Raw genomic sequence first — 24,994 nt, 5'->3', positions numbered from 1 at the left:
GCCCATCAAGCCTGTACACCAGGGGGAGCTCAATACACCTCTCAGACACACACACACACATACACAGACATGCACATTATTATTCAGTTATTAAAACTGGTGCACATTTTGTTTGGTTTTATGATTTTTTATTTTAGTTGTGATTAACATACATTGTGCACATGCATACATACCCACAAATGTTGGGAAAAATAGTAATAAACTTTGAATAACTTTTCTTTTTTTGACATTTATAATGCAACATTTAACCCAGGGCTGTGTTACAACTATCTGTGACTGTGGGGTACATTATAACATTTCACTCCATGTGTTTGAGGCTAAACCATTCAGTGTCTATTTGTGATACGGTATTTAAAAACCTCCGTTAATTAATAATAGAAGACACATACAGGGAATTAAAATTTTTAATGCGATTCTTTAAAAGAGCAAGTGAATCGTGAATTTTGGTTTGTTGGCGGAAATATTGTATATTTCTGCAGCCTCATACTTAAATTATTTAATCTCACTAATTACGATATAATTAAGACAACCTCCGTTAATTAATAATAGAAGACACATACAGGGAATTAAAATTTTTAATGCGATTCTTTAAAAGAGCAAGTGAATCGTGAATTTTGGTTTGTTGGCGGAAATATTGTATATTTCTGCAGCCTCATACTTAAATTATTTAATCTCACTAATTACGATATAATTAAGACATCTATAAAAATATAAAAACCAGTTTAGTGCGAGTACACTTGTGGAAATGATAAAAGCGGGCACAAGGAATGCTTCTCAGTTTCTCTTTTATTAAATCATTAGGATTTATTTGTTTGGCAAAGAAGCGCACACTGAAGCTGTTTCTCAGTGTACCGCATGTAGAGGTTGGCTCTAGTGGTACTGCCTGCAGAGGCCGGACACAACAACAGCCAAGAACTTCTGCCACGCTGCCTGCACCTCAGCAGTGAAAGCAGAGCCCATCTGGCTAGCCACGACGATGGTGATACAGTCAGCCAGCAGCTGCGAAGAGAGCATGACATACCGCTCAGTTAAAACGTCCAACTAAGTAACTATTAAACGCAAGTCACAATAGCTATAATATCAATTAAATTACCCTGAAGTTGTCAGGATCCACGTGCAGTTTCTCTGAATGCAGCTCGCTCAGCGGGGCGAAGGTCTTCTTGATGTCATCCATGTTCTTCAAAGCCATCTCCAGCCCGCCAAGCACAACCTTTCCGTGGGCAGCGACCATGGGGTTTCCAAGGATGGCTTCGGCATTGTACAAATTCCCAAATTTACTGAAGTACCTCTGAGTCCAGGGGTACACGATAAGGCATCTGATTGGAACAGAGAACATGAGAGAATTAAGTATTCGTTATCACTAGTAATAGGCATAATAATAATAATAATAATAATAATAATAATAATAATAATAACAATAATAACAATAATAATAATAACAAAAACAATAATTAATAACTATTTCATAAAATACAGCTGAAACGAAGCAACATGGAAATTTATATTATGTTATTGTTAATGTTCATGCATATAGTAGTACGTACTTTTATTTAGATTTTTACATTATTATTTTATACAATTAAGTAAATTATATTAATGCCATTTGATTACAATTAAATTTATATTTCATTTTAGTGTGCGAAACAATTCATTTCTTTATTTGTCCTCGATGCCTTACCTGGCCAGAGCGTTGGGCCCAACTACATCGGGATTAAGTTTCGCGAAGACGGCGGTGATGGCGTTGCGCTCAGCATCTGTCCAGGCAACCATGACTGCAGTTTGTGGGTTTCTTAGCTTTCTTCGTAGAAGGCGTAAAGGAATCCTACACCAGCCAGCGCGGCGCTGGATTTTAAATTGTTGGAAAACTCCACCCAAGTCAGAAAGTCATACCTGATTGGGTGAACACTACTGGGAGGCGGGCTTCACCACGGGAGAGATATCAAAAATTATTTAGAAGGCATACAGAATATCAATTTTCTTTTTTAATTACCTGTATACATTCATTTAGCATCAAACAGTTTTTCCACAAATATTAAAAAAATATATATTTGCTGTGGAGTCTTTAGTCAACAGGTTTGACCCACAAGAAGTCTTTTTTGCCCGGTTACAGATTATAATTTTTGAGAAAACTTATATTGAGAATTGTTTAAAGCATATTTCAATAAAGGAAAATCAGAAATCATTCAGAAGTCAACGCTATTTTTTTGTTAAGAACAGCTGTTTCAAAAGATCATTTGCAAAAGTAATTTTATTAATGTATAAATAAAATATTGCCGTACATTGAACTTTTATAAATTGCAAATTTGAATTGTGCTCAAAATTATATTCTAATATGTTTCTAAATCTTCCTGCTAAACGGTATAGCCTCTCTGTGTGTGTGTGTGTGTGTATATATATATATATATATATTTATTTTTGCGGTTGGCCTATATATTCCTGATGGTCGACTTAGTTATTTAAATATAACATCATATCAATTTAAAAAGCCATACAGCTTAATTTACTGGGATAGTAAAAAAAAATACCTGTAAATCTTTTGTTTGTATATGTAAGTCGGGACAAGAAATTTTAATGCTTTTGGAATGTTCGTAAAAAACTGAAAAAAGGCTAAACGTTCGAGGTGAATTTTGCATTTTCTATATATATACCTTTCGTGCTTTGGGCTAATTCGAATTTCTGCAGATACTACTCATAACATGTTATTAATTTTGGTAAATATTTTGCATGAACAAATATCACAAATGCATCTGTAAAACAATATATTTCTATAAAATTGTCAAGTGTCTGCTGGCTTGTTTGTCATTCTTGTTATTCACATTTAAGAAAAACTGCACACATTGTATATGATATTTGCATTTGTATTGTCTGGCTGTTGGTTGTCCTGTCCGTGCCGTTTACTGCAAATTCACTAAACATATTGCATATGTACATAACATGAATTGTTCTGATATATGCATATTATATGAAACACAAGTTTCTTTGAAAACGGCGTTTTTTTCCATTTCATTGGATTGCTAGTTATCTTAAAAAAACATGTGCTTTTTTTATCTTCGTATTCAGCCGAACTCCACCCCTGATGTGGGGCACGTCTTACTTAACAGAATTTTCTTCTAGATTACAAACACCAGAGAAACACCCAGAATTTCTTGACATGCAGTTTAGTGAGGATTTTAATGGCAAGCGCTAATCATTTTTTAATGCCCTGATTAAAATAAATCACATTAAGGATTTTCTCTAAGCCTATTTATGATGTATAAGTCTATCGAGGGTAAATCAAAGCATTTTCTGTATATTCAGCATTTTCTGTTTTGTGTGATAACTAAATCGGGATATAATTATACCTTTTTGCTATAGGCCTATAAAACTAGTCAGCTGGTTTACCATTACGTAATTGCATAGTATGTATTGTCTTTGCAAATTCCTTTTTTATGCTAACTTTCCTTTGAAATTTATTATTATATAAAAATTATGTCTGTGTGATTAACTTTGTAGAAATGAGAAATGGTGAAAAATTACACAATTACAATTTTAACTTTTTTTGCATAAACATAAATAAATCAATAATGCAATTAACAAATAATTCTGATTGCATTAATATATTGAATTTGAAAGAAAGGCAACAGGGTCTTGCAATAATTTCTGCCTAGTCATCTTGGTAAAATGCCATCAAGGAATGTTCCAGAACTTGGAACGTGTTCAATTTAGTGTCCTGAAGTAGGAGGGTCTTGGCGGTGCTTGTTTGTTTTTTGATATAAAAACAGTTATGTTTTCTGAAAAGTTAGACTTCAACAACCTCGTATCAGGAAAAGCAGGATGAGTCTCTCTACTAAAGACAAAGCCTTAGTGAAGACCTTCTGGGATAAAGCTTCGAAAAAGGCGGATGACGTCGGTTCAGAGGCTCTGTCCAGGTATTCCAGAGTCGGACTCATAAACAGGCACCTGTAGCAATGGCACTCATGCAGAATCATTGTTCTAAACAAAATAAAGTAACACTTTGCATAATACTATAATAGATAATTCAGATGTATGGATATGGTTTAATGATTAAAGCTTAATGCATAATAATGTACTAATAATGTAATAATACGTAATATTGTATGCATTTACCAAATAATTAAATTTAACCTAGTGTCTACTTTTTCATTTTAAATAATATAGGTTTCAACTACTTAAAATGTTTTCATTACAAACATTAGTTGAGATTAAAACATAGTTCATTAAGGAAATAACCTGTGCCGACACATTAAAAGGTCGAAACCCAGACCCTTTCCAATCCCATATCTTGCAGAATGCTCGTCACCTACCCCGCTACAAAGACATACTTTGCCAATTGGGATGATCTGAGACCTGGTTCGGCTCCCGTACGCAAGCATGGCAAGGTTATCATGAAGGGTCTTGCCACTGCCGTGAGTAAGATTGACGACCTGGAAAATGGCCTCAGCAAATTGGCCGAGATGCATGCTACCAAGTTAAGGGTAGATCCTGCCAACTTCAAGGTGAGTAAATGTGCGCCACAAATTTTAATGACGCATCACATGTCCCAATACGCCTTTTTGATTATCTTTGACATTTTTTTTAAACTAGGAAACCTCTCTTTCTTTAAACTCTCTCTACAGATTCTGTCTCACTGCATTCTCGTGGTTCTGTCCATGATGTTCTGGAATGATTTCACCCCGGAGACGCACGTCGCCATGGACAAGTTCCTGAGCCGTGTGTCACAAGCGATGTCTGAGAAGTACAGATGAGATGCTCACAGTTCAAATTCTGAGTTACCGCTGTCAGGATATTAAAATAATAAAAAATATATGTGAAACGAAACCGTGTTCTAAATTACTGGACGCAAGTAGTCATCAGTTATGTTTTAATCCAAATGGTTAATAACATTCATAAGAAATAAATCACAGGCAACAGGGTGATATATATCCATCCATCCATCCATGCTTATCCTATTGGGTCGCGAGGGGGTCCGGAGCCTATCCTGGAAGCAATGGGCACGAGGCAGGGAACAACCCAGGACGGGGGGCCAGCCCATCGCAGGGCACACTCACACACCATTTACACACATATGCACACCTATGGGCAATTTAGGGAAACCGGAGTACTCGGAGGAAACCCCATGACGACATTGGGAGAGCATGCAAACTCCGCACACATGTGACCCAGGCGGAGACTCGAACCCGGGTCCCAGAGGTGTGAGGCAACAGCGCTAACCACTGCATGCCACCCCGTGATATATATTATTTCTGTATATTGAGTTTATAATTTTATATTATATATACAATATATATAATATCCACAATTATCCTTTCATTGAAATATATTTATTCAAAGAAAAACAAATCCTTCATCAAGAAATAATTATGTTTAACAAAAACACGTGTCACGATTATTAGTACCCCTGGAAATTATAGTGGACACATTGTAACCGAAGCATGTTTACCATGTGTAAATGCAAGTGTAAATTGTACATCTTTGAGTTTATTGGAGTGAATAGGAAGCCATGACACAGAGCCTAAATTCCCTTAGTCATCCATCAACATGTGAAAGATAAGAGAACATACAGACCAAATAAGGGAGAAGTGTGTTGACATTCATAAGTCAGGGAATGGATATCAACATATAGCCACTCGCCTTAAAATGACCATTACTATTGTTAGGGCAATAATAAAAAAAGTGGACACCAACTGGAACTGTTACAAACCTGCCTGGAAGAGGACATTTATGTTCCCCCTAAGTACAATGAGGAGGATTGTAAGAGAGGCAAACAAAATCCAGAGGAAGAGGAGATGGCACAAGAGATGGCTTAGGAATCCTGGATGATCTGGAGAGATTCTGTAAAGACGAATGGTCTCATATGTCCTACTCTGTATTCACCAACCTTATAAAATGTTACAGGAGACTCAGTGCTGTTATACTGGCAAAGGGAGGTTGTACAAAGTATTAAATGCAGGGCTGCCAATAATCGCGGCACATGTGTTTTTGTTGAAAATAATTATTTCTTGATGAAGGATTTGTTTTCATTTCAATAAATTTATTTTAAGGAAAGGCTGGATTTTTCTCTTTTTCTTAGGTGTCATACGAAACCACTTCACCAAAAGGTAGATTTTTTCTAACTCTTTTTACACATATTTACAAGAGGTGCCAATTATTGTATTCATATTTTGTGGGGACCATCCATTCATTTCTATGGGAAAAGCCCTAATCCCTACAATGACAACCTTTACCCCCACCCAGCCCTAACCTTAAGTAACCAAACAAATACAAAACTTTGGTATTTTTAGTTTTTTGGTTGCAGTCACAGATTTTTATAAAATTGAGTTTCCCCATGTGGAGAACAAAATAATGCCCCCCACAATGTCAAAATAACAAGTTTTTATCATATTGTGGGGACATCAGGTCCCCACAATGTAATATGCATATAATACACATACATACAAACACACACACACACACAAACACACTCATTTATGCTACTGGGGACAAACCACCAGCGGCTCTCCATCCCTGATGGACCTGCAGCCTCAGAGCCAATGATCAATCAAATGATGAGAACTGGCAATCTGAGGAGGGCTGTGGAGGATGAGCTTGGGCTTAGCTGAGGCTTCTTTTGCATGGGGGAGGACAGCTCCAGAAAGGGAGGTGGGCTAGTGGCACTGGAGCCAATCAGAAGTGGCCTCCATGATCGAAGTCAAAGAGAAAAGCCCAACTGGGTGCACAGAAGCTTGCAGAGACCATCCAGATGGCCTGTAACTGGTAGGGCCAGTCTTATCAGAATCAACACGTTGGTGCAATACAGGAGGGAAAGTGTGGAGGGGGGGCAGTCTAGTACACCTGTGAGAGGGTGCATCCATAGAAAGGAAGCGTGAGGTTTCCTTAGCTGCTGCTGAGTGAGCTGTTTGTGCTCTTCCAGCATGAAGATGCACTTCAGCAATTGGGACAACGTACTGAAAGCAGCTACGGTAGACATCCCACCTCAGGCATATTGATTTCAGGGAGGCAGATAAGGGACAACTGGGAGGGGGGGCCGGCTAGGGTTGGGTGGTATGAAAATTCCCAGGATACTGCGGTATGGTGTCTAGACAGAATGACTGCCTATAATGATCGCGTTTCAGTAAAGGATGCAGATCATTTTTGTCAGCATCACCAGGCTAATAGTTGAAACACAGTTGAAAGAGGCTAAATATGGCTACATTTGTAATTAGCAATCAGTGGAAATGGTTTACTACACTGTAATGAATATTTTAATATTTACTATAATATTATAGTACTGACTTAAATATACTGAACAAAAATATAAACGCAACACTCTTGTTTCTGCTCCCATTTTTCATGAGATGGACTTAAAGACCTACAATTCATTCCAGATACACAATATTACCATTTCTCTCAAACATTTCTCACAAATCAGTCTAAATGTGTGATAGTGAGCACTTCTGCTTTGCTGAGATAATCCATCCCACCTCACAGGTGTGCCACATCAAGATGCTGATCTGACATCATGGGTAGTGCACAGGTGTACCTTATACTGCCCACAATAAAAGGCCACCCTGGAATGTGCAGTTTTTTGCTTTATTGGGGGTCTGGGGACTCAGAACCGGTCAGTATCTGGTGTGACCACCATTTGCCTCATGCAATGCAACACATCTTCTTCGCATAGAGTTTATCAGATTGTCAATTGTGGCCTGTGGAATGTTGGTCCACTCCTCTTCAATGGCTGTGCGAAGTTGTTGGATATTAGTGGGAACTGGTACACGCTGTCGTATACGCCGGTCAAGCACATCCCAAACATGCTCAACGGGTGACATGTCCGGTGAGTATGCTGGCCATGCAAGAACTGGGACATTTTCAGCTTCCAAGAACTGTGTACAGATCCTTGCAACATGGGGCCGTGCATTATCTGTCTGAGTGGCTGGTCTCAGACGATCTTGGAGGTGAACCTGCTGGATGTGGAGGTCCTGGGCTGGTGTGGTTACACGTGGTCTGCGGTTGTGAGGCCGGTTGGATGTACTGCCATATTCTCTGAAACGCCTTTGGAGACGGCTTATGGTTGAGAAATGAACATTCAATGCACGAGCAACAGATCTGGTTGACATTCCTGCTGTCCGCATGCCAATTGCACGCTCCCTCAATGCTTGTGGCATCTGTGGCATTTTGCTGTGAGACAAAACTGCACATTCCAGGGTGGCCTTTTATTGTGGGCAGTATAAGGTACATCTGTGCACTACCCATGATGTCAGATCAGCATCTTGATGTGGCACACCTGTGAGGTGGGATGGATTATCTCAGCAAAGCAGAAGTGCTCACTATCACACATTTAGACTGATTTGTGAGAAATGTTTGAGAGAAATGGTAATATTGTGTATCTGGAATGAATTGTAGATCTTTAAGTCCATCTCATGAAAAATGGGAGCAAAAACAAAAGTGTTGCGTTTATATTTTTGTTCAGTGTATGATCAGGATCAAGTTATTTGTTAATCGCAAAGAGTGTAAATTATAGCAGTATCTAAAAGCGCACAGGTCAAATTTCATTTAAAGCTATGAACTGGAAGAAAATATGACAACAGTTTATCAGAGTTGGGTAATTCATGTCCAGAGAGTAAAAGTCCAGACCAAGATTTTGATTCAACCAATCAGATGAGCATAAAAAGTCACAGCCACAGAGTATTCAACTGGTTGGTTGAAACAAAATCTTGTTCTAGACTTTTACTCTCTGGACCTGAATTACACAACTCTGCAGTTTATTCTTACATGGAGTCCTAAAAGGGGAAGCGTAACCATGTGGGTCAGTGTTGTCTTTAAAGTTCACCATTCCTGTTGCAGTTCATAAGCAATGCTGGCCCGACCCAAACACAACATAGGCGATCACCATTTTATTGGGGGGGTAGGTTGACCACACAGTCCATGTCAGGAGGGACACCATGACTTACTGCAAGTTTTACAAATGGTTTTTAAACTGAAAGGCTCCAATGCCCAACTAAATAGTTTGGTTCTTCTTGTACTTTAAGATGTACTTTTATGGTTTGTTTCCTTGATTGAAAGACTCATCCGGCTGTTTCACATTAACATCAGTGACACGTGCATGATTATAGGAGACTGACCAATCAGCACACAGCAAGAACTTGGTGCTTAAGTGAAATCCAGGTCATTTTATTTGAAATGGTTAAAATGGTAGTTTATAAGCCCTGCCCTAGCTCATAGTATCCCTCCTGATATGGATTAGGTCACCCTATTGGGGGGGGGTGAAAAAATTAGGAGAAATACCTCTTATATGACATTACATTTACACTAGTTTTAATATTTTCTAGTCTTCTTTTGCAACAGATGCAAGCTAGCTAGTTAGCAACCAGAGACACTGCTCTGCTAAATTGGCTTTAATATAAATGAGCTGACAAAATGAGTTTTCTGCTACTCTGGAGGATGGGGGGGGGGGTCAGTAGAATCTTGTCTAGGCTGCCTGAATACCTAGGACCGGCCCTGTTCATACGTTTGCAGTGAGTACATCTGCTATGCCTTCTGCTATGATACTGCTAAATCATAAGGACCATCCTCTAAACATCCAAAAAACCAAACAGAAAGCTGCTAGAACTATTCCTTCGTTTCACTAAGACACAAGTATGTTGGATTTTGTGAAATCCGAGATGAATATTCATAAAAATTGACTCCAGGAAAATTGCACCCAAATGTCGTTGTTACGTATGTTCCTGTTATGCCTATAGATTGGGGACAATACACAGCTATGGAATCCTTTGCATAATGTAAATTGTTTTTAAAAACGACTGTGCAAAATATATTAACAGTATTTAATTGTTTTATTGTGTTACGTTTTTAAGCATTTAATAAAATGTCATCTCCTGACTTTCTCAGAATAAGACACTTTAATAAACTAGAAGAGATGCTGTCCGGACAGCAGTGTATTCCCCAGGCAGCATTGTCACCACCTGCCCCCCCTCGCACTCACACCACAACTCTGCAACTCAGAACTACTGAATGGATCAACTGGAAATCCAATAACTATGTCTTTACCCAACTCATATGTAACTACACTTATTCATTTATTGTGCATTATGCTTACATGCAGATTTGCAGAATTTTCCTCACCAATCAGGTGGTTAACTGCAATTATTTGTGTATGTCCATGTCTTAAATATCTTAATGTCATTTATATTACTTATATTCTTCCATCCATCCATCCATCCATCTTCCACCGTTTTTCTGGCTCCAGGTCATGAAGGCAGGAGTCTGAGCAGAGATGCCCAGAGCCCAGACCTCCCTTCTCCCCAGACACCTCCCACCTCCTTCAACTGCTCCAGAGGGACACCCAGGCGTTCCCAGGCCAGCTGAGAGATATAATCTCTCTAGTATATCCTGTGCCTGCTAAGGGGTCTCCTTCCTGTTGGACATGCCCAAAATACCTCCCCAAGCAGGCATCTCGAAGGCATCCTAGATAGACGCCTGAAGTACCTCAGTTCGCTCTTTTCGATGTGGAGGAGCAGCGGCTCTACTTTGAGCCTCTCACTCTCTCTCTAAGTTTGAGCCCAGACACCCCGTGAAGGAAGTTCATTTCTGTCACTTGTATTCACAATCTCATTTTTTCGGTCACCACCCAGAGTTTGTGACCATAAGTGAGAGTTAGAACGTAAATCGACTGGTAAATTGACAACCTTGCCTTTCATCTCAGCTGCTCCGGCTGACCGTACCGTTTGGTGCTGCCCTGGTGTGTTTCCTTGAGGCTGACATTCCTCTTGCCATGAGTTTGACGCTGGCCTGAGGCCTCCCTCACCTTTATGATATGCTTTGGTTTTATTTTTCCCCTGCTGTCTTTATGCTCATGTCATATCTTGTTTTTAGTTACCCTGCGGATGCCTTGTCTATGTTCTGTTTTACAAGTGTTACTTGATTTCTCCTAGTGTAGATAGCCCGTTCCTACTTACTGGTTTATGCTAAATGTAATTCACTCCATCCGTTCTTTGTTGCTCAGTGCCCTTAGTGGTTGATTTGGTTATGGTTCTTACCTGTCCTGTAGTAGTAGTGTTTTTAAATAAATGCTCTTATTCTGTTCCTCAGTGGTTTATTGTGGCTGTTTCCATGTGTTGCTGTGTGCTTATTTATAGTTACCCTGTATTCCTACCTACCCTTGCTATTGTTGTTCCTGGTGTTGCTACCTGATTTTAGATCATTGTTGACCCTTCATGGTCCCTTTGATTTGTTTCTCCCTTGGTGTTCTGTTTTGTTAATAAAAATTTGTCTTGAACGGAGACTGTGGACTGTCTCTTCCTCCATCATGTCTCACCATAACATTGTTGTATTAAACACTCTGTTGCTACCTCGTCTCAAACTCATGGCATCGCAAACATTGCTGGTAGCCTTTAGGCTAATTTGAGTTCTCAGCTTAAAGATTTTCCACGACTGATAGTTTGTAGCTTCAAGCCACATTCATCAGGCTTACTGCAGTGTGACTGAACCTTACAATGCACAAAACTGTGGTAAATGAGGCAGGTGCGGGAAATTAAACACATCTGGCTTTAGAATGGGCTGTGGTAGCTGATACCCGATTCTGATCATTGATATTGGCTTGTGACACCGTCTCTAACGACTGTACAGCCACAGCTCTGCACTGCTACCTCAGCAAAGGAGGCATGGAACATTGTCCATTGAGGCAGACCGTCTCCAGTCTCTGTCAGAATGTAAGATGAGATCTCCTGGACAGGAGGCATTGCCAGACGCTCCCAGCACACCTCCGCTATATGTTTCATTTTACTTAGGTCTGTCTGGCATTTTCCCCAACTCTCTGATCCAAATCACCACCATGTGGTGATCAACTCAGTTCCGCTCTTCACCAAGTTCACTGAGTTCCAAGACCCCACCCAAGCCTTCTGTGTGGGGGCTAGAGATAGAGGCCGGGGCATGTGGGGGGGGGGTGTTTGATTAGATCGGAGAGGGGAGGTCATGGGGGTCATTTGGTGAATACATCAATGTCATTTTTGTCACCTTCTTTGCCATTTGTATCCATACTCATCTTAACTACTCTAACGTTACAATGAATATATATGTTAATTTCCAGAGTTAAAATGCTAATAGAAAAAAGTTTTGTTTGCTTGCTAGTGTTGAGTTTATACAAATGTTAATTACACTCCACTGTGCTTGTGGGGCAGTTTCTGTGCCAGATAAGCAGAACTTGTGTGTTTCCAGTGAAAAAAACTCTAGGCAGCAGTAACATTTGATCATAATGAAAAAAATCATAATGGATTCTGTTTGAGACACACGTTAAGAGATTGCTGGTGCTCAGCTCAGAGCTGTCTGTGCTCCGCCATTGCTTACTTGTCCTCTGCCACCCCAAACATTTTGGGGGAAAAAAATGCAAGTTGAACTAAAGAAATTAATATTTATGAAACTAGCCATGTTGTGTTAATTTTTTGACATACATCTGCCTGAATTAGTATATTTTGCTCGTCTGACATTTTATTTGAAAGGGAAAAGACCATGTGAGTATGCAGAAAAATCCACTTTTTAGCCATTAAAATACGCCCATATGAGGTTCCATGCCAGGTCCTTACAGCAAAATAATTAAAAGAAAATATAGAGTAATACTGATTATCTGTTTTTTCTTCATTGAATTTGTAGGGAATATGAGAAGGAATAATCAAAATGACCAGTTCAATGCACAGTTACTGTAATAATTTTTTATTTTTTTAAACTTAATAGACAAGCAGTCAGTGCATGTTGGATGCAATAAAAACACATCAGTTTTGTGTTGAAGTTTCAGCATTATTTATTGGACCCAGAAGTCCTGAAACAAAACAATAATAGTCTGAAGGTGAGGATGGATTCCTTCTTTCCAGGGCTTCTGAATTTTGTGGTGTTTGGCACAACAGAGCATTGTCAGGTTTTGGAAAAGGGCGACTCTTCCGTCCATTAAAACGCAACCTGTGAAAGGCCTGAAGAAAAGAGAAGAGTCTGGATCATGCGAAATGTCAGACTCACAAATGCAGTGACCCTCACCAGATAATTCAGAGCATGAATACAATTTAAAAAACATACTGTGCTATGTATAACATGCAAAATGCCATTTAAAAACATTGCACACATACATAAAATAGCAGACATGCTTCATATTATGTTATGACATCATATTATGAGACACATCTGCAACAAGTTTTTAGACGATGTAATAACTTTATATGTAATAACTGGTATATGTCACAAAGAAGAACAATGAAAAAATAATGGACACTTTTTCTAGAATATGATTAATAAAGTAGCAAGTGTCAGCAAACCCAGCAATACATCAGTGGCCATAACTAATCCCTAACCGTTAGCTTAGTCACAGAATCACATGCATAAAAAGGATTCTGTGAATGGAATAAAAGCAGATATGGCACGGTATTTTTTCTGGTCTGATCCTGACTGTGTGTGCGGGTATCACAAATTGTGATCTACAAATGTTAAATTGAGACTGCTACTCCAGGAAACTAATGACGACTTAAAGAATGAAGATGTGTTGTTTATAATTTGGAACAGAACTTCTGTGAAACTTATCTGTGTCAGTCTAGTTATGTGTAACATACGTGCCTGTACTATATAGTGATATGAATAATCAACATGTACGATCTATTTAAAATTATGAATTAATTTATGCAGATCATATAATGTGCCAAACTCCATATTACGATATCATGTGTGGTATCAAATTGACGGAGAAATTCTCATACACCCAAATCTAACCATGGATTATTACTTAATCACACGCATCAAAAGTTAAACACTGTAACTGAAATTAGCTTCAAAGTTGCTTCAATGTATGGTCATAAATCCATCGGACCGCTATACACACTCCGAGACCAGGACTCCAGTAAGATGTCCCCGATCATTGGTCCGAGTGTCCAGTTTGCAATGATCAATATTCATAGACTTTAGACTATAAAATCAAACACCGCGGATTCCTCCAGTGGTGGAACAGAACCGAAAGACCAAGACACCTGCGTGTCGACCAGCCCCCGTGAAAGGGGAGAAGATAACCGCAAACTACAAAGAAACATCGATAACGACTAAGAGCCTCTCCAGACCTCGACTTTTCGAACTCCATCTCTCGATCATCTTGTCCTCTCCATACAGGCTTCCATAGCCTCCATCCGCAACTCCCTTTCATTCATTTATTAATATAACCCACCCTGTTCATCTGTTTTATAATTCTGGGTCGCGATTTTAGGATCAAGAGCGACTATAGACCTGGTGAAAGTTATGTCCACAGGACAAACGTTCTAACACAGGTTAAGCGGTTATAATTAATGAATTGCACTCATATCCTTGAACTAAATATTCTAGTAACTGAATAATTGGGACTTCTATAATATTGTTTATTGGGGAAACAAACCATTCAAGCATAAAAATTAAATAAATATTAATACATAATTTCCCTATAAATTGATGGAGACAAATTATTTGAGCTCATTTTTCCTACAGCCGACATGACAGCTCCGACGCACATGCGCTGCTGACCAACTAGCCGCGGTACGGCTACAAGCTACAGGTGATTTTTCGGGCCAGACCCATCTGACGGAAAATCCGGCCAGTTTCTCACTCCCCGGCCTTCCTGTTATACGATCCAACATTTTTTTTTCTCGACCTGATACTGGATTTGTGCCACATCTAAATGCTGGATCGGTGCCATCTGTAACTGAAAGTGCTCATCCTGACATTATCTTACATGACCATCCCTTCCATTTCCACACACTCCCATTTATTAAAGTTTACCTAGTTTAAGTTTATCTTTGATGGCCCAGCAGATACAGTAGTGCTGCAGGAGCTGCTGAAGCAGTTCCTTTTCATCCAGGAATTCCAGTCGCTCGATCCTGCAGAAACCAGGAAAGAGCACATAAGTGATACACATACAGAGAAGGTAAACAAGTTCCAGGCAATCAGCCATGGACCTGTGCTACTGTGCATCCCCAGGATGACTGCAAGACCTGCTCCGCACTCATGTATTTTCAGCTAAAGGACACGTCACACTTGTCCACAGCTGAGGCTACTTATATCTGCTACGGAAGCCACGCATCGGAGCCGAACCTGGCCACGTCCTCCTGGGGCAGCATGCCGTATACGGTCATCATGTCCAGGGCGTCAGCAGCCTCCCAGCCCGCTGCCAGGAAACGCCCTTTCTACAACACAGGCCAAACTGCACATCAGTCTCAGTTATTTACAGGAAGCTGTAATGCACACATGTTAAAAACCTTTATTCCAAGTAGTAAACTCAAGCTACAAAGAAACCCTAAATGACATTTCACTGGTAAAAACCACAGCATGTAGGGCAAAGAATTCTCGATGATAACATTTTATGTTATTTAATATTAGATATAGTAAGTACATCATGCATATATACAGTAGTAGGTTTGGAAAATGGATGGATGGATGGATGGATAAATAAGTACTTTCCTAAACTTCGTCATTCCTGTTATCCTTAAATGGGTCATAAACTAGAGTGACCATGCGTCCTTTTCTTCCTGGACTTGACCTCTTTCTTGGGACCTAAAAATACCTTAAATGCCTGGGATTTTGCTTTGTTTCACGTTGACATTGATTTTCTACACTCAGAATACTTTGTGTGCATATTTGTGTTGCTCTGACGTCTCGGATACAGTCGTCCAAAGAAAAAACACAAAGATGCGACACCTTAACGGGAAACTGTTGCACAATCAACAGAGTCATCAGGCACATGTAATCGTTTGACAGCAGGTGGGAAGTCCCACACTCTTCTGGTTGACCCGGACACCAAAGCATTCCATTCCGTTCCATTCCATTCCAGCGAGTGCGACACACCTGTGACTCCAGGGAGCGGCAGGCTTCCACTCCTGCTAAGTTACAGTGGCGTCTCTGCAGGTTTTCAATCATCACCTGCCCAAATCGGTCGGCCATGTCCACCTGCAACGCACAGACGTGAGCCCAAGTGACACGTCATTCACACGCACGACTGTCTCCGTCCCAGTGATGCCTGGTCCTACCTGCTCGTAGTTTATGAACATGGCCGTGTGAAAGGTGTCCGAAGCCCAGTGCACCAGCTTAGACGACTGCTCAGGATTCATGTATACCAGCACACACTCGGACAGGAATAATGCAGGCAGCCTGCAGGACGGGAAAAGAGGCATATCCACAAAGCATTAAGCATTTCATAGGTTACATGCAGGACTAACTGGCAGAAGGGCAGGAGGTATTTACACCCTAAACAGTGAGACAACCGCATTGAACCCTTCAAACCCAGAAAGAAACTAATGTCATCTATGTTTTCGGGCTGTGAACCTATGGTCAAAACTGACAGATGAGTCAGCATCAGTGTTACATGTGTCGACAAACAGCTTAATTTTTACTGCTCTACAGTTAACTTTCAAAAGTTACAAGGTGTAGGAAGACAATGTCAGAGTATGGCATCTGAACAGAACATGTTTTTTATAACCAGCTGTCCAACCCAGGGTTGTTGAGTGTGTGTCTCACAAAGTAGAGGGCATATCTCCACACAATTTAAAGGTGATTTAGCGATATAAACCACATGCCTTTGAACAGTGAGGGGAAACCGATGTGAATGTCCACATCAGAACCCTAGCGGTGTGAGGCTACAGGCTACCCACTGAGCCATTCATGAATGTCCCACACCCAAACTGTTCAGACCGATGAGAGCAACTTACTCAGGGTTTAGCTGAAACTTCCTAAGCTTGTCATTGACACCTGCAAGGTCTCTGAGATCCGCTCCGATAATACAATATCTGTCAGAGTCCAGGCTGTGGCCGTCTGCGATACACATACCACAGAATAACTGAGAAATGTTTAAAATACAAAGACACATTTTTTTGGTGACATTATAGAAATACAACTGTGGAGAATGTTGAAAAATGAGGCATTAAACATTAATAGCACACAATGTCATTTGCCTTAGAGTAGCTAAGGCCAAAATGCTACCAGTTATGGCTTCTTCTCCTACCGATTAAAAGGGTATCCGTGGAGTGGGTTTCGATTATAGGTTTGGACAAAGGAGCTTTAGTCCTGGCAGAAATGAAAAAAAATTAAAAATAAATAAAGAAAAAGTTACCACTTGTATTTTTCGGACACATGTGGCTATCTTCATTCATCACAAAACACAAGGACAGCAAAGCAGTGTGCAACGCAGGCTTACTGTATGTTCAGAATTATTCATGGTCTTGCTGTTGTAACTTTTTCCCACTACACTCCCATGCCCACACCCTCAACTGACCTCTTTTCAAAAGTTTTACGAGTTCATGTAAAATAGTCCATAAAAACAAATAGGTGTGGTCTCTTTAAAATGACTGAATAGGCACATTTTTACACCACAAAGTATCTACATCAAAGAAAAAAAGCATTAACCCTGAGGTCACAACTTTTACACCCATTTAAGGAAATACATTTCATGTTTTCAATTAAATTGTTGATATCTGTATACAATGTTACATTTAAGGCAATTTTAACTTGTTCCTGCAGTCAAAAATGCATTTGAACTATGTATAATAAAGGGAAAATCATAAATTCCTTACTTTATGTTATGTATCTTCCTTGCAACAACCATGGGAAAGTCAACCTCAAAATACTTTTTAGGCAAGAGGCTTTCATCCTATTAATTGAAAAGAACACATCATAAAATTTCAAATATTGCTGAACACATTGTTACTGATTCCACTTTACCACATTTACTTTGGTTTTCAGTTTATTGCATGTTCTGATTTGCAGAAAACATATTATTCTTTACAGATGAATAACAACTTTTAAACCTTTAAAACTATGCATACCTTCAACCGCCAAAATGTAGTGTCCAGTCCAGCGCCAAAATTAACAACCTGACAGTCACACGCAGTTTTTCTGAGAAAAGCATCTAGGAGGAAATTCATCCCCTGCACACGAGCATAGTATCCTGAAAACGTAAAGTGTGTTCAACACTGGCCAGTAGCAGAAGTAAAAGAATTATCATCCTGCATTTAAGGCAATGCAAAATTCCGGTAAGAAGGCCTCACACACGCAGTAATTCCTAAGTGACCACAAGAGGGCAGTTGAATGCAGCGAGTGAATCACTGTTACTTTATCATGTATAAATGTACTTATGTCATCATTGTTTTCCTCTATCCTTTATTTTTAATAGTATGTTGTATTGATGCTAGCTGTTTGCTTTTGTCAGGGTAATAGCACGTAACTCAAAAGAATTAATCACTGGTTAATTTAAACTAATTGAAGCAGCAGAAAAAGGCCAGAATTCAACTACTGTTACACACATACAAAGAGTATTTGTGGTATGCAGGGAAATGCATGGGAGATGAATTTCAAGTTAATAGGGTTAGTATATCACTATAAACATCGTAACTAATTTGACTGCAACTAAATGTACCTTGAAAAATAATAAGCATAAGATTTAAATTTTTATTTACGACTTCGCTAGACACCTACTACTTTGCAGTATATTGCACTGCAATGTACCTGGTTATATTTCAAATTAAATACGTTTCCTGTTAACAATGGAACATAACTTGCAGGGCAGGGCCTCTGCATTTAGAGGAAGTGATTAGATGTCATTGTTGACACACAACAATGAAATGTGACCTCTGCATTTAACCCATATGTGACGTCGTGACATAGCAGGGGCAGCTAATTCAGCACCCGGGGCAACTCAGTCGTATCGTGCTGGCCAGGGATTCAAACCAGCAATCTTTTAATTACAAGTGCGTGTCTCTAATCAATAAGCCACCAATGCAATGCAAGCCATGCAAGCAATGCCTCATGCATGTGAAAGTTTAAACTCCCAGTATGCATCGAGCCAAAAGATGCATACTGGTTAGTCTCAAAATACTTTTACAATTGCTTTTCCGAGAAAGCAGAGCCACAAAAATATGGAAATAATCCCAGACAAATATAGGAAAATAAGTAAATGCTTTATTTCTTGGCAAAGCAAACACCAAATTAAGGCAAAAACAAAGACAGGAAAACAACTAGAAAAAGATTTAATCTGTAAAATGCATATGGTCCTCTGAGACCTCAGTTTGGGTGCATTTTATTTAATTCCACAGTTCTGTAACAGTTGCTCTAGTATAGGATGGTTTCTGGAGTATTGTTTTAGTAAGAACTTGCCTCTGTTGATTTCCGGAGCCTTTCGTTCACCGATCTGCCTGACAAAGTACTGGATATATGGGTCCTTCCAATAACCTTTACTGGTGGCAAACCTGTAAGTGAAAAAAATACTTATTACCACACTGTGCAAAAACTACTGACGATATCGACGGTATTTTATTCAGACAAAAAAGTTAAATAACTATGGATCCCCAATGCATTTACATTGTGTTGGAAAATTACATCACACATTGAATTTCGTTTGGGATAAGATCTAACTAACTTAGAACTGCTGTTATGTACGTTTACAGATTCGTAAATTCGCAGGTAATTACTTGCGTAGACCACACGAAAAATAATAATAAAGAATACAACTAACTACCTTTTACAAATTGATGCATCGTCACAAGTCGCTCTCACTGCTTCGTCGGCAGTATCAGAGTCTGTAAAAGGCTGTCGGGCTGCCATTGTCTTTTACATAAGACACAAAACGTTGTTTACAAATAAACTGCTATACCGGTACTGATATGGCATATGTAACCAGGTTAGTAATCTAGGTTACGTCCCAGTTAAATAAGGAAAAAATACTCAGTTACTGGTCAAATGTTCGACTTTATTTTTTTATCATTTTAATTAAGTTCTACGGAATAAACTAATTATATCTATATGATATAAAAGAAGTTCTCATTCAAAATCACATTTCGCATTAGCAACGAATTATATTACACTTGCAACATATGATACTGTAGCTACTGGGTTTACCAACTTCCGCTTCCGGTATTTTTCTGACAACGATGCACCCCATTGGCTGCCAAACATTGTACGCAACAGGAAGTGTCGCCAGCACTGCGTTCAATGCAATCCTCAGCAGTCCTTCACTTACCAAAACGAGCTTGTTAAGCCGACCTAGTGCGTATGCCGCACGTTGCTGCTAAAGGGTTAGGTTTGGGTGACAGAAAATGACAGTACTACCACGTAATATGGTATTAAGTTTGATCATTTAAAGGCAATTTTGGAATGCATTATTTTCGGATATCGGAATAATTTTAAGTGATTGTCTAAATGTCAATACAGTACAATTATTCATTTTAGCTGACGCTTTCATCCAAATCAACTTATAGTAAGGGAAAGGTTAAAATGTATGTACACGCCCTGGGATTTGAGTTTTTTTAGTAATATTCTACTTGTTGACCCACAGAATATGAATATGTATACAGATAAATATATAATCAATGTATACTGTATGCATATGAGCATTATATACACATACATACATACACATGCAGCATGGATGTTAAGTGTCCTGCCATAAATTCTCTTCAGCGTAGTTGTTGCATTTGTGTTGAACGAAGGATGAGAATCTATTTGCCAAACCAATGACATGAAAGTGAACTTAGTACCATATTTCCCAGTAAATCCCCTTTGCCGTGATAACTGCAATGTTGTAGGTGTGGTGACACTGTGGAATTTGACATTTTATTGACGTGATTACGATTTCACGCAGGCGACTAAGGTTCTAGCCTCGAGCAAAGTTGTTGAAATGAATCACATGCAATTTAGTCAATCTTAGTTCTAAAATACATGGAGCGTGACTTTAAAAAGAAAAGAACTTTATTCACTTTTTTGGGTTTGTTACACTTATTGTTGCTTTCATAATTTATTTTCCTCATGACTATATATGTATTTATTGGCACGGTAATCATCTAGCAAATAATCAAGCAGACATTCCATCTGAAAATGTGTCTGTCGCATAGCTCTTGTAGGGAGATAAACTTCTACGTATCGAAACTATTGGTAGGTATGGTGAAATTAACGCCGATTGAGTAAATAAATAAACATTACTTCTCAGTAAGGTATTTGCTGCTTTATCCTTTTTGAGGTTTCAGTTGGAAAAACTCGAGCAATTGATTGGACCATCAGATCAAACAGCTCGTACTTCACAAACTCTTAGTAACGCGTTTAGACTACTTAGATTGTAAGCAAAGCTGAGAATGGCCTCTCTGCATATTAGTTTAGGGAAGTGCACAGTACTTGTACTTCCTGCCATTTAACCGCTAACGGTATCGACACTTGGTGGAGGGTTTAGGGCTGTAGTTTATTTATACAGCACACTGACGTTATATGCAGAAGTTAGCAAGCGATCCAAAGAGAAACTGCAAGGCAAGAAGAGGGCAGGGACGCCAACTCATTTTACCGTAAAAGTACAAAAAGGGCTGCGGTGCCAGCGGCATTAAAGACAAAGGATTGCACATTTAGCTTCTCGGGGCTGGTTAGGGAACTCGGGGATATAACAAAACCAGCTAACCTACCTGTGTAGGAAGCGATCGGACAATTAGTTACGCAGATACGAGGGTCAACTGTTGCAACTGATGAGGGACGCGGGGAGCAGGGATCCGAAGAGCAAGAAGAGGACGCATCGGGACAGCGAGAGAAGATGAAGAAGCAGTTTAATCGCATGAAACAGCTCGCTAACCAAACTGTTGGCAGGCGAGTATGAATTGTTTTATGAGTTTGCTTATGGCGAAGGGGGTAGGGAACGACAGACTTGCTCTACTTCAGTTTTATATCTCGTTGTGTTTTCGAGGGGAATTGATAATAACTTGCTTTTGAACCACTTCCTTTTAAGAGGCTGATCACAGTAGCGTAACGGTAGTACTGTTTTGATAAAGTAAATCCTTTGTCTGAAGCGTAGCTGTGTCTTTGTAATATAATGCTCGGATCGATTCGTTGTAAAGTATTATGGTTATTAATACCTGGTGCGGCTTGACAGCTGTTAATGCGAGCTGTGTGTAGGGGGTGTCTTTTATTAATGTCATGGCAGGAATACTTAAACGTTTAATCAGCACTGATTGATTGATTGATTGATTTTGGCAATGTTTTTAGTTATTGCACGAGCATAAATTCGTAATCTCAGAATTTACTCTAGTGTGTTATGGCTAATGAAAACCTATAATTATGTCCCGGTTAGAAAGTCGTTATGGGATTCAAGTCTTTATTAATGAATATATCGCGAATTGATGGACTTTGGCGGTCACACTGCAAGACATTTTACATCAGAAAGGCATGTCGTCAGGGGAATACTGGTAATGAAAATAATAGTATGAATACTATTTTACCTATATAGTTTCCTAATAGTACAATGTAAAGTGGGCTTCATTTACGGGTCCGTTTAGAATAAAAGAGGAACGTCTTATGCAAAATAACACAAGATGTTCTGGGCAAAAGTTATTGCATGAATCTTTCCATCACATGAGCAGAAACAGTGTTACTAGCCGACGACTGTATACAGAATCAAATCAATATCTCAAAACTATACTAAACACATTAAAACACACAGTAGTGCATTGCTGCCACATTAACAGCGAGACCTCAATAAAGTCTCCCTTAAGGCTAATAACGTAAATCATAGTTCTTCTTTGTCCACATTTCCTTGTGCAGGTCTTCGTTCTTCTTTCTTTTTGACAGCAGTTTAGATTTGGATGTGCGATATTTCCTTCTGTTAGCATTGCGCAACCTTAATGGCAAACGCATGTAAAGACTTGCTTTTGGATGGTTCACCTGAGTCAATGCATTTTGCACGAAGCTGTTTTGTATAGCGTTTGCCTGCCTGTGTTACAAAGCTGGGGCATCTTGAGAAAATATGGACGTCAGCTAGTATTTCATTTTCCCCCTGTTTCCAGAGCCTTTGCACAAATGCGTGTGGGGGGGCGGGGAGGAGAGGTGGGTGGTCCTGCAGATGAGTGGTGAGCCATTTGCTGGATTATGAGATCCATGTAGTCTAGTTTCACTTGGATGTGGCGCCCCCAGGAAAGGACTAGATGGCCATGCTCAGCGAGAACATCTGGATTCTTCATTTCCAGTGTCCCCCCATAATCCCCATTTTCCCCTCAGCCTTAAACCAAAAACATCGATGACTTGTTTGCAGATAGTTGGTGGAAGGAATGAAAACAGCAGTGCGTCACCTTTGCCTCTTTGTGTTGTCAATACCAAGACTCTTTGGTTTAATCGAAGCTCGACCACTGTTGAAACTTGGAGGCACATTGTACGGGTTCTGATGTGGTTTTGGTCGGTGTAGTGGGAACGGAGCCGACGGTGGGGGATGTTAGGCCACAGCACCTCTTCACTGCGTGATGTGAATGGAAACATTGGGTGGACAGCGCAAGCCCCTGCCCGCCCCCCCAACTCCCTAGGCCCCACAGTATGATATTGTTTGATCAGATCTCCCTACTACTTTACAATTTGCATAAGTAAATTTCGCTTTCATTTTTCAAGGTATGGATGGGATAACTTCCGCATGTCAGACCCAAGCAAACTGATTGTTTTTTAAAGATAGGGGAAGGAGCCCATGTAGTTGAACAGATGGATCACACAGATTTCAGATGTGAAACTCTAATAGTTTTAGTGTCAGTTTTGCTTGAATTTCTCCTATAGATAATCTGTATCATTATGAAATACATTTACACAGAAACTGTCGGTGAAACTTTTGAATATGATATAATCCATTGAAATGAAGTCCATTTAGCAGTAAGGGGAAAATTGTTTATATTATAAACGTGTCCTGTACAAAAGGGCACGGATGAATTCTGTCACATTTTTACAATTTTTGTTTTGACTATTTATTTATTTTGCTGTAAAGCATGCTGCAAACAGTGTAAAATTGTGATTTTGTGTGACAGACATATTCAGGCAACGTCACCACAAATAAAACCAGTGTCCTGTTTTTGGAGTGATGTCATTGCATGATACATTTTAATGATCTATTCTACAATTTTACACTAAATTTTTGAGCCATCCTCAAAGGATCGGTTCTTCCTGTGAGAAACTGTTGGATAAACGGCATGTGGTACATTAATATGAGAAATGTCTGCAGATGCAGATACTCTTCTTTGGTAGCAAAAAGAAAGAGGAACATCAGTACATTTTCTGGAGTCGTTGCACTTAGCTGGCATTATGATAGTAAAAAGGGAAATGAAAATGATACAGCACTAATTCTCAGAGACGTCTAAATGCCATCATTATTTATGTTCTTAAAGATTGATGATAGTTGTAATTTGAATAATAACACGTTAATAGGAGCATTCCTGTTCCTTCCATATCCTGTTTTACTTTATTTAAGTGTTCTCCAGTTCCTAGAACTTGCAGAATTTTCCTCGCTTCCTGGCTCTACTTCATAAAAGTGCAGACTTTGAAAAGCAGGAGCAGTAATGCAGAAAGCAGACCTGATTTAGCCTGAGGTTGGGAGGTGGGGGGTGGGAGTGAATTGCTGCGAGCCTCTGGGTTCCTGCAATTGTGCCGGTCACTTGGTCAGGGCTTGTGCTACTCAGAGGAAATCACCACTCATTTTGCTCGCAAAACAGGAAACTGCACTAGGGAATGAGGTCACGTTTCCAAGGACAGATTGATCTGATTTCTTGATGTTGGTGGTTCATGCTGTCCATGCGGGCCTGTTCTGGGAAGTGCCGCTCTTTAACAGGAGGGTACATGTCTGGCTATTGCGCATGTTTTTTATTTAGTTAATAAGTTTTATATATACCGCATATACAGTTCTGGAATTTTGAACTTGTGCATTGTGCAAAAGAGTTTAGTATCTGTTTTGGGTTTTATGTTAGTTTGAGTAGATAGTTTAGGAGATCAGGGACTTGGATAACATGCACAAAGGTGTAAGAGTTTGGTATGTTTGTAGATCAGTGATCTGCTGTGGAATGTTTATAACTTTTTAAAATTTTAATTTAAAGCCCAATTTAAGTAATCACTGCTGTAGAGATGATCGTTACATACAATTTTATATGTTCTTTTATTTTAAATTTGCCAGCACTTTGAGATTTTGTTCTAATGAAAAGTGCTTTATAAATTAAATGAAATTATTATTATAACAGTATTATTGTTATGGATTAATACATTT

General features: G+C 39.4%; 4 protein-coding genes across 6 annotated transcripts in view; 2 read left to right on the top strand and 2 right to left on the bottom strand.

Annotated features, from left to right (window-relative positions):
- Positions 1-768: 768 nt before the first annotated feature.
- LOC125742663 (hemoglobin subunit beta-like) lies at positions 769-1,812 on the bottom strand. The gene is made up of 3 exons (XM_049014896.1): positions 1,679-1,812; positions 1,094-1,316; positions 769-999 (listed from the first exon to the last, which is right to left on the bottom strand). The coding sequence occupies exons 1-3, from the start codon at positions 1,768-1,770 to the stop codon at positions 871-873; spliced, it is 444 nt and encodes a 147-aa protein (XP_048870853.1). The 5' UTR covers positions 1,771-1,812; the 3' UTR covers positions 769-870.
- A 1,986-nt stretch (positions 1,813-3,798) lies between these two features.
- LOC125742665 (hemoglobin subunit alpha 1-like) lies at positions 3,799-4,818 on the top strand. Its single transcript, XM_049014898.1, has 3 exons — positions 3,799-3,908; positions 4,289-4,496; positions 4,617-4,818. Exons 1-3 carry the CDS (start codon positions 3,814-3,816, stop codon positions 4,743-4,745), a joined length of 432 nt encoding a protein of 143 aa, XP_048870855.1. The 5' UTR covers positions 3,799-3,813; the 3' UTR covers positions 4,746-4,818.
- A 7,847-nt stretch (positions 4,819-12,665) lies between these two features.
- On the bottom strand, positions 12,666-19,870 carry lcmt1 (leucine carboxyl methyltransferase 1). Its single transcript, XM_049014864.1, has 11 exons — positions 19,475-19,870; positions 19,114-19,205; positions 17,787-17,908; positions 17,535-17,611; positions 16,967-17,028; positions 16,674-16,776; positions 15,996-16,116; positions 15,814-15,915; positions 15,064-15,155; positions 14,752-14,849; positions 12,666-12,935 (listed from the first exon to the last, which is right to left on the bottom strand). The coding sequence occupies exons 1-11, from the start codon at positions 19,558-19,560 to the stop codon at positions 12,913-12,915; spliced, it is 978 nt and encodes a 325-aa protein (XP_048870821.1). The 5' UTR covers positions 19,561-19,870; the 3' UTR covers positions 12,666-12,912.
- An 826-nt stretch (positions 19,871-20,696) lies between these two features.
- LOC125742628 (rho GTPase-activating protein 17-like) overlaps positions 20,697-24,994 on the top strand; it is a 37,491-nt gene continuing 33,193 nt past the window's right edge. Inside the window, exon 1 of one of the 3 annotated variants that reach the window (XM_049014821.1) lies at positions 20,697-21,579. In XM_049014821.1, coding sequence (XP_048870778.1) covers positions 21,527-21,579 — 53 coding nt within the window. In that variant the 5' untranslated portion in view covers positions 20,697-21,526. The remainder of the gene's footprint in view (positions 21,580-24,994) is intronic. The other 2 variants (XM_049014822.1, XM_049014823.1) reach the window with 2 other exon arrangements.

The sequence above is a fragment of the Brienomyrus brachyistius genome, chromosome 5 (assembly GCF_023856365.1).
Source record: "Brienomyrus brachyistius isolate T26 chromosome 5, BBRACH_0.4, whole genome shotgun sequence".
NCBI lineage: Eukaryota > Metazoa > Chordata > Actinopteri > Osteoglossiformes > Mormyridae > Brienomyrus > Brienomyrus brachyistius.
This window is presented reverse-complemented; position numbering and strand designations above follow the sequence as displayed.

What these genes read in the sequence shown, in the direction of transcription:
- LOC125742663 (XM_049014896.1), bottom strand. Translation starts at nt 1,770, where the DNA reads ATGGTTGCCTGGACAGATGCTGAGCGCAACGCCATCACCGCCGTCTTC. An exon ending in GGGCCCAACGCTCTGGCCAG is followed by an intron (nt 1,317 to 1,678) that starts GTAAGGCATCGA and finishes TGTTCCAATCAG; the next exon opens with ATGCCTTATCGTGTACCCCT. An exon ending in TGGATCCTGACAACTTCAGG is followed by an intron (nt 1,000 to 1,093) that starts GTAATTTAATTG and finishes CTCTCTTCGCAG; the next exon opens with CTGCTGGCTGACTGTATCAC.
- LOC125742665 (XM_049014898.1), top strand. Translation starts at nt 3,814, where the DNA reads ATGAGTCTCTCTACTAAAGACAAAGCCTTAGTGAAGACCTTCTGGGAT. An exon ending in GGTTCAGAGGCTCTGTCCAG is followed by an intron (nt 3,909 to 4,288) that starts GTATTCCAGAGT and finishes CATATCTTGCAG; the next exon opens with AATGCTCGTCACCTACCCCG. An exon ending in TAGATCCTGCCAACTTCAAG is followed by an intron (nt 4,497 to 4,616) that starts GTGAGTAAATGT and finishes CTCTCTCTACAG; the next exon opens with ATTCTGTCTCACTGCATTCT.
- lcmt1 (XM_049014864.1), bottom strand. Translation starts at nt 19,560, where the DNA reads ATGGCAGCCCGACAGCCTTTTACAGACTCTGATACTGCCGACGAAGCA. An exon ending in GATGCATCAATTTGTAAAAG is followed by an intron (nt 19,206 to 19,474) that starts GTAGTTAGTTGT and finishes TTTCACTTACAG; the next exon opens with GTTTGCCACCAGTAAAGGTT. An exon ending in GCCGCTCCCTGGAGTCACAG is followed by an intron (nt 15,156 to 15,813) that starts GTGTGTCGCACT and finishes CCTGTGTTGTAG; the next exon opens with AAAGGGCGTTTCCTGGCAGC.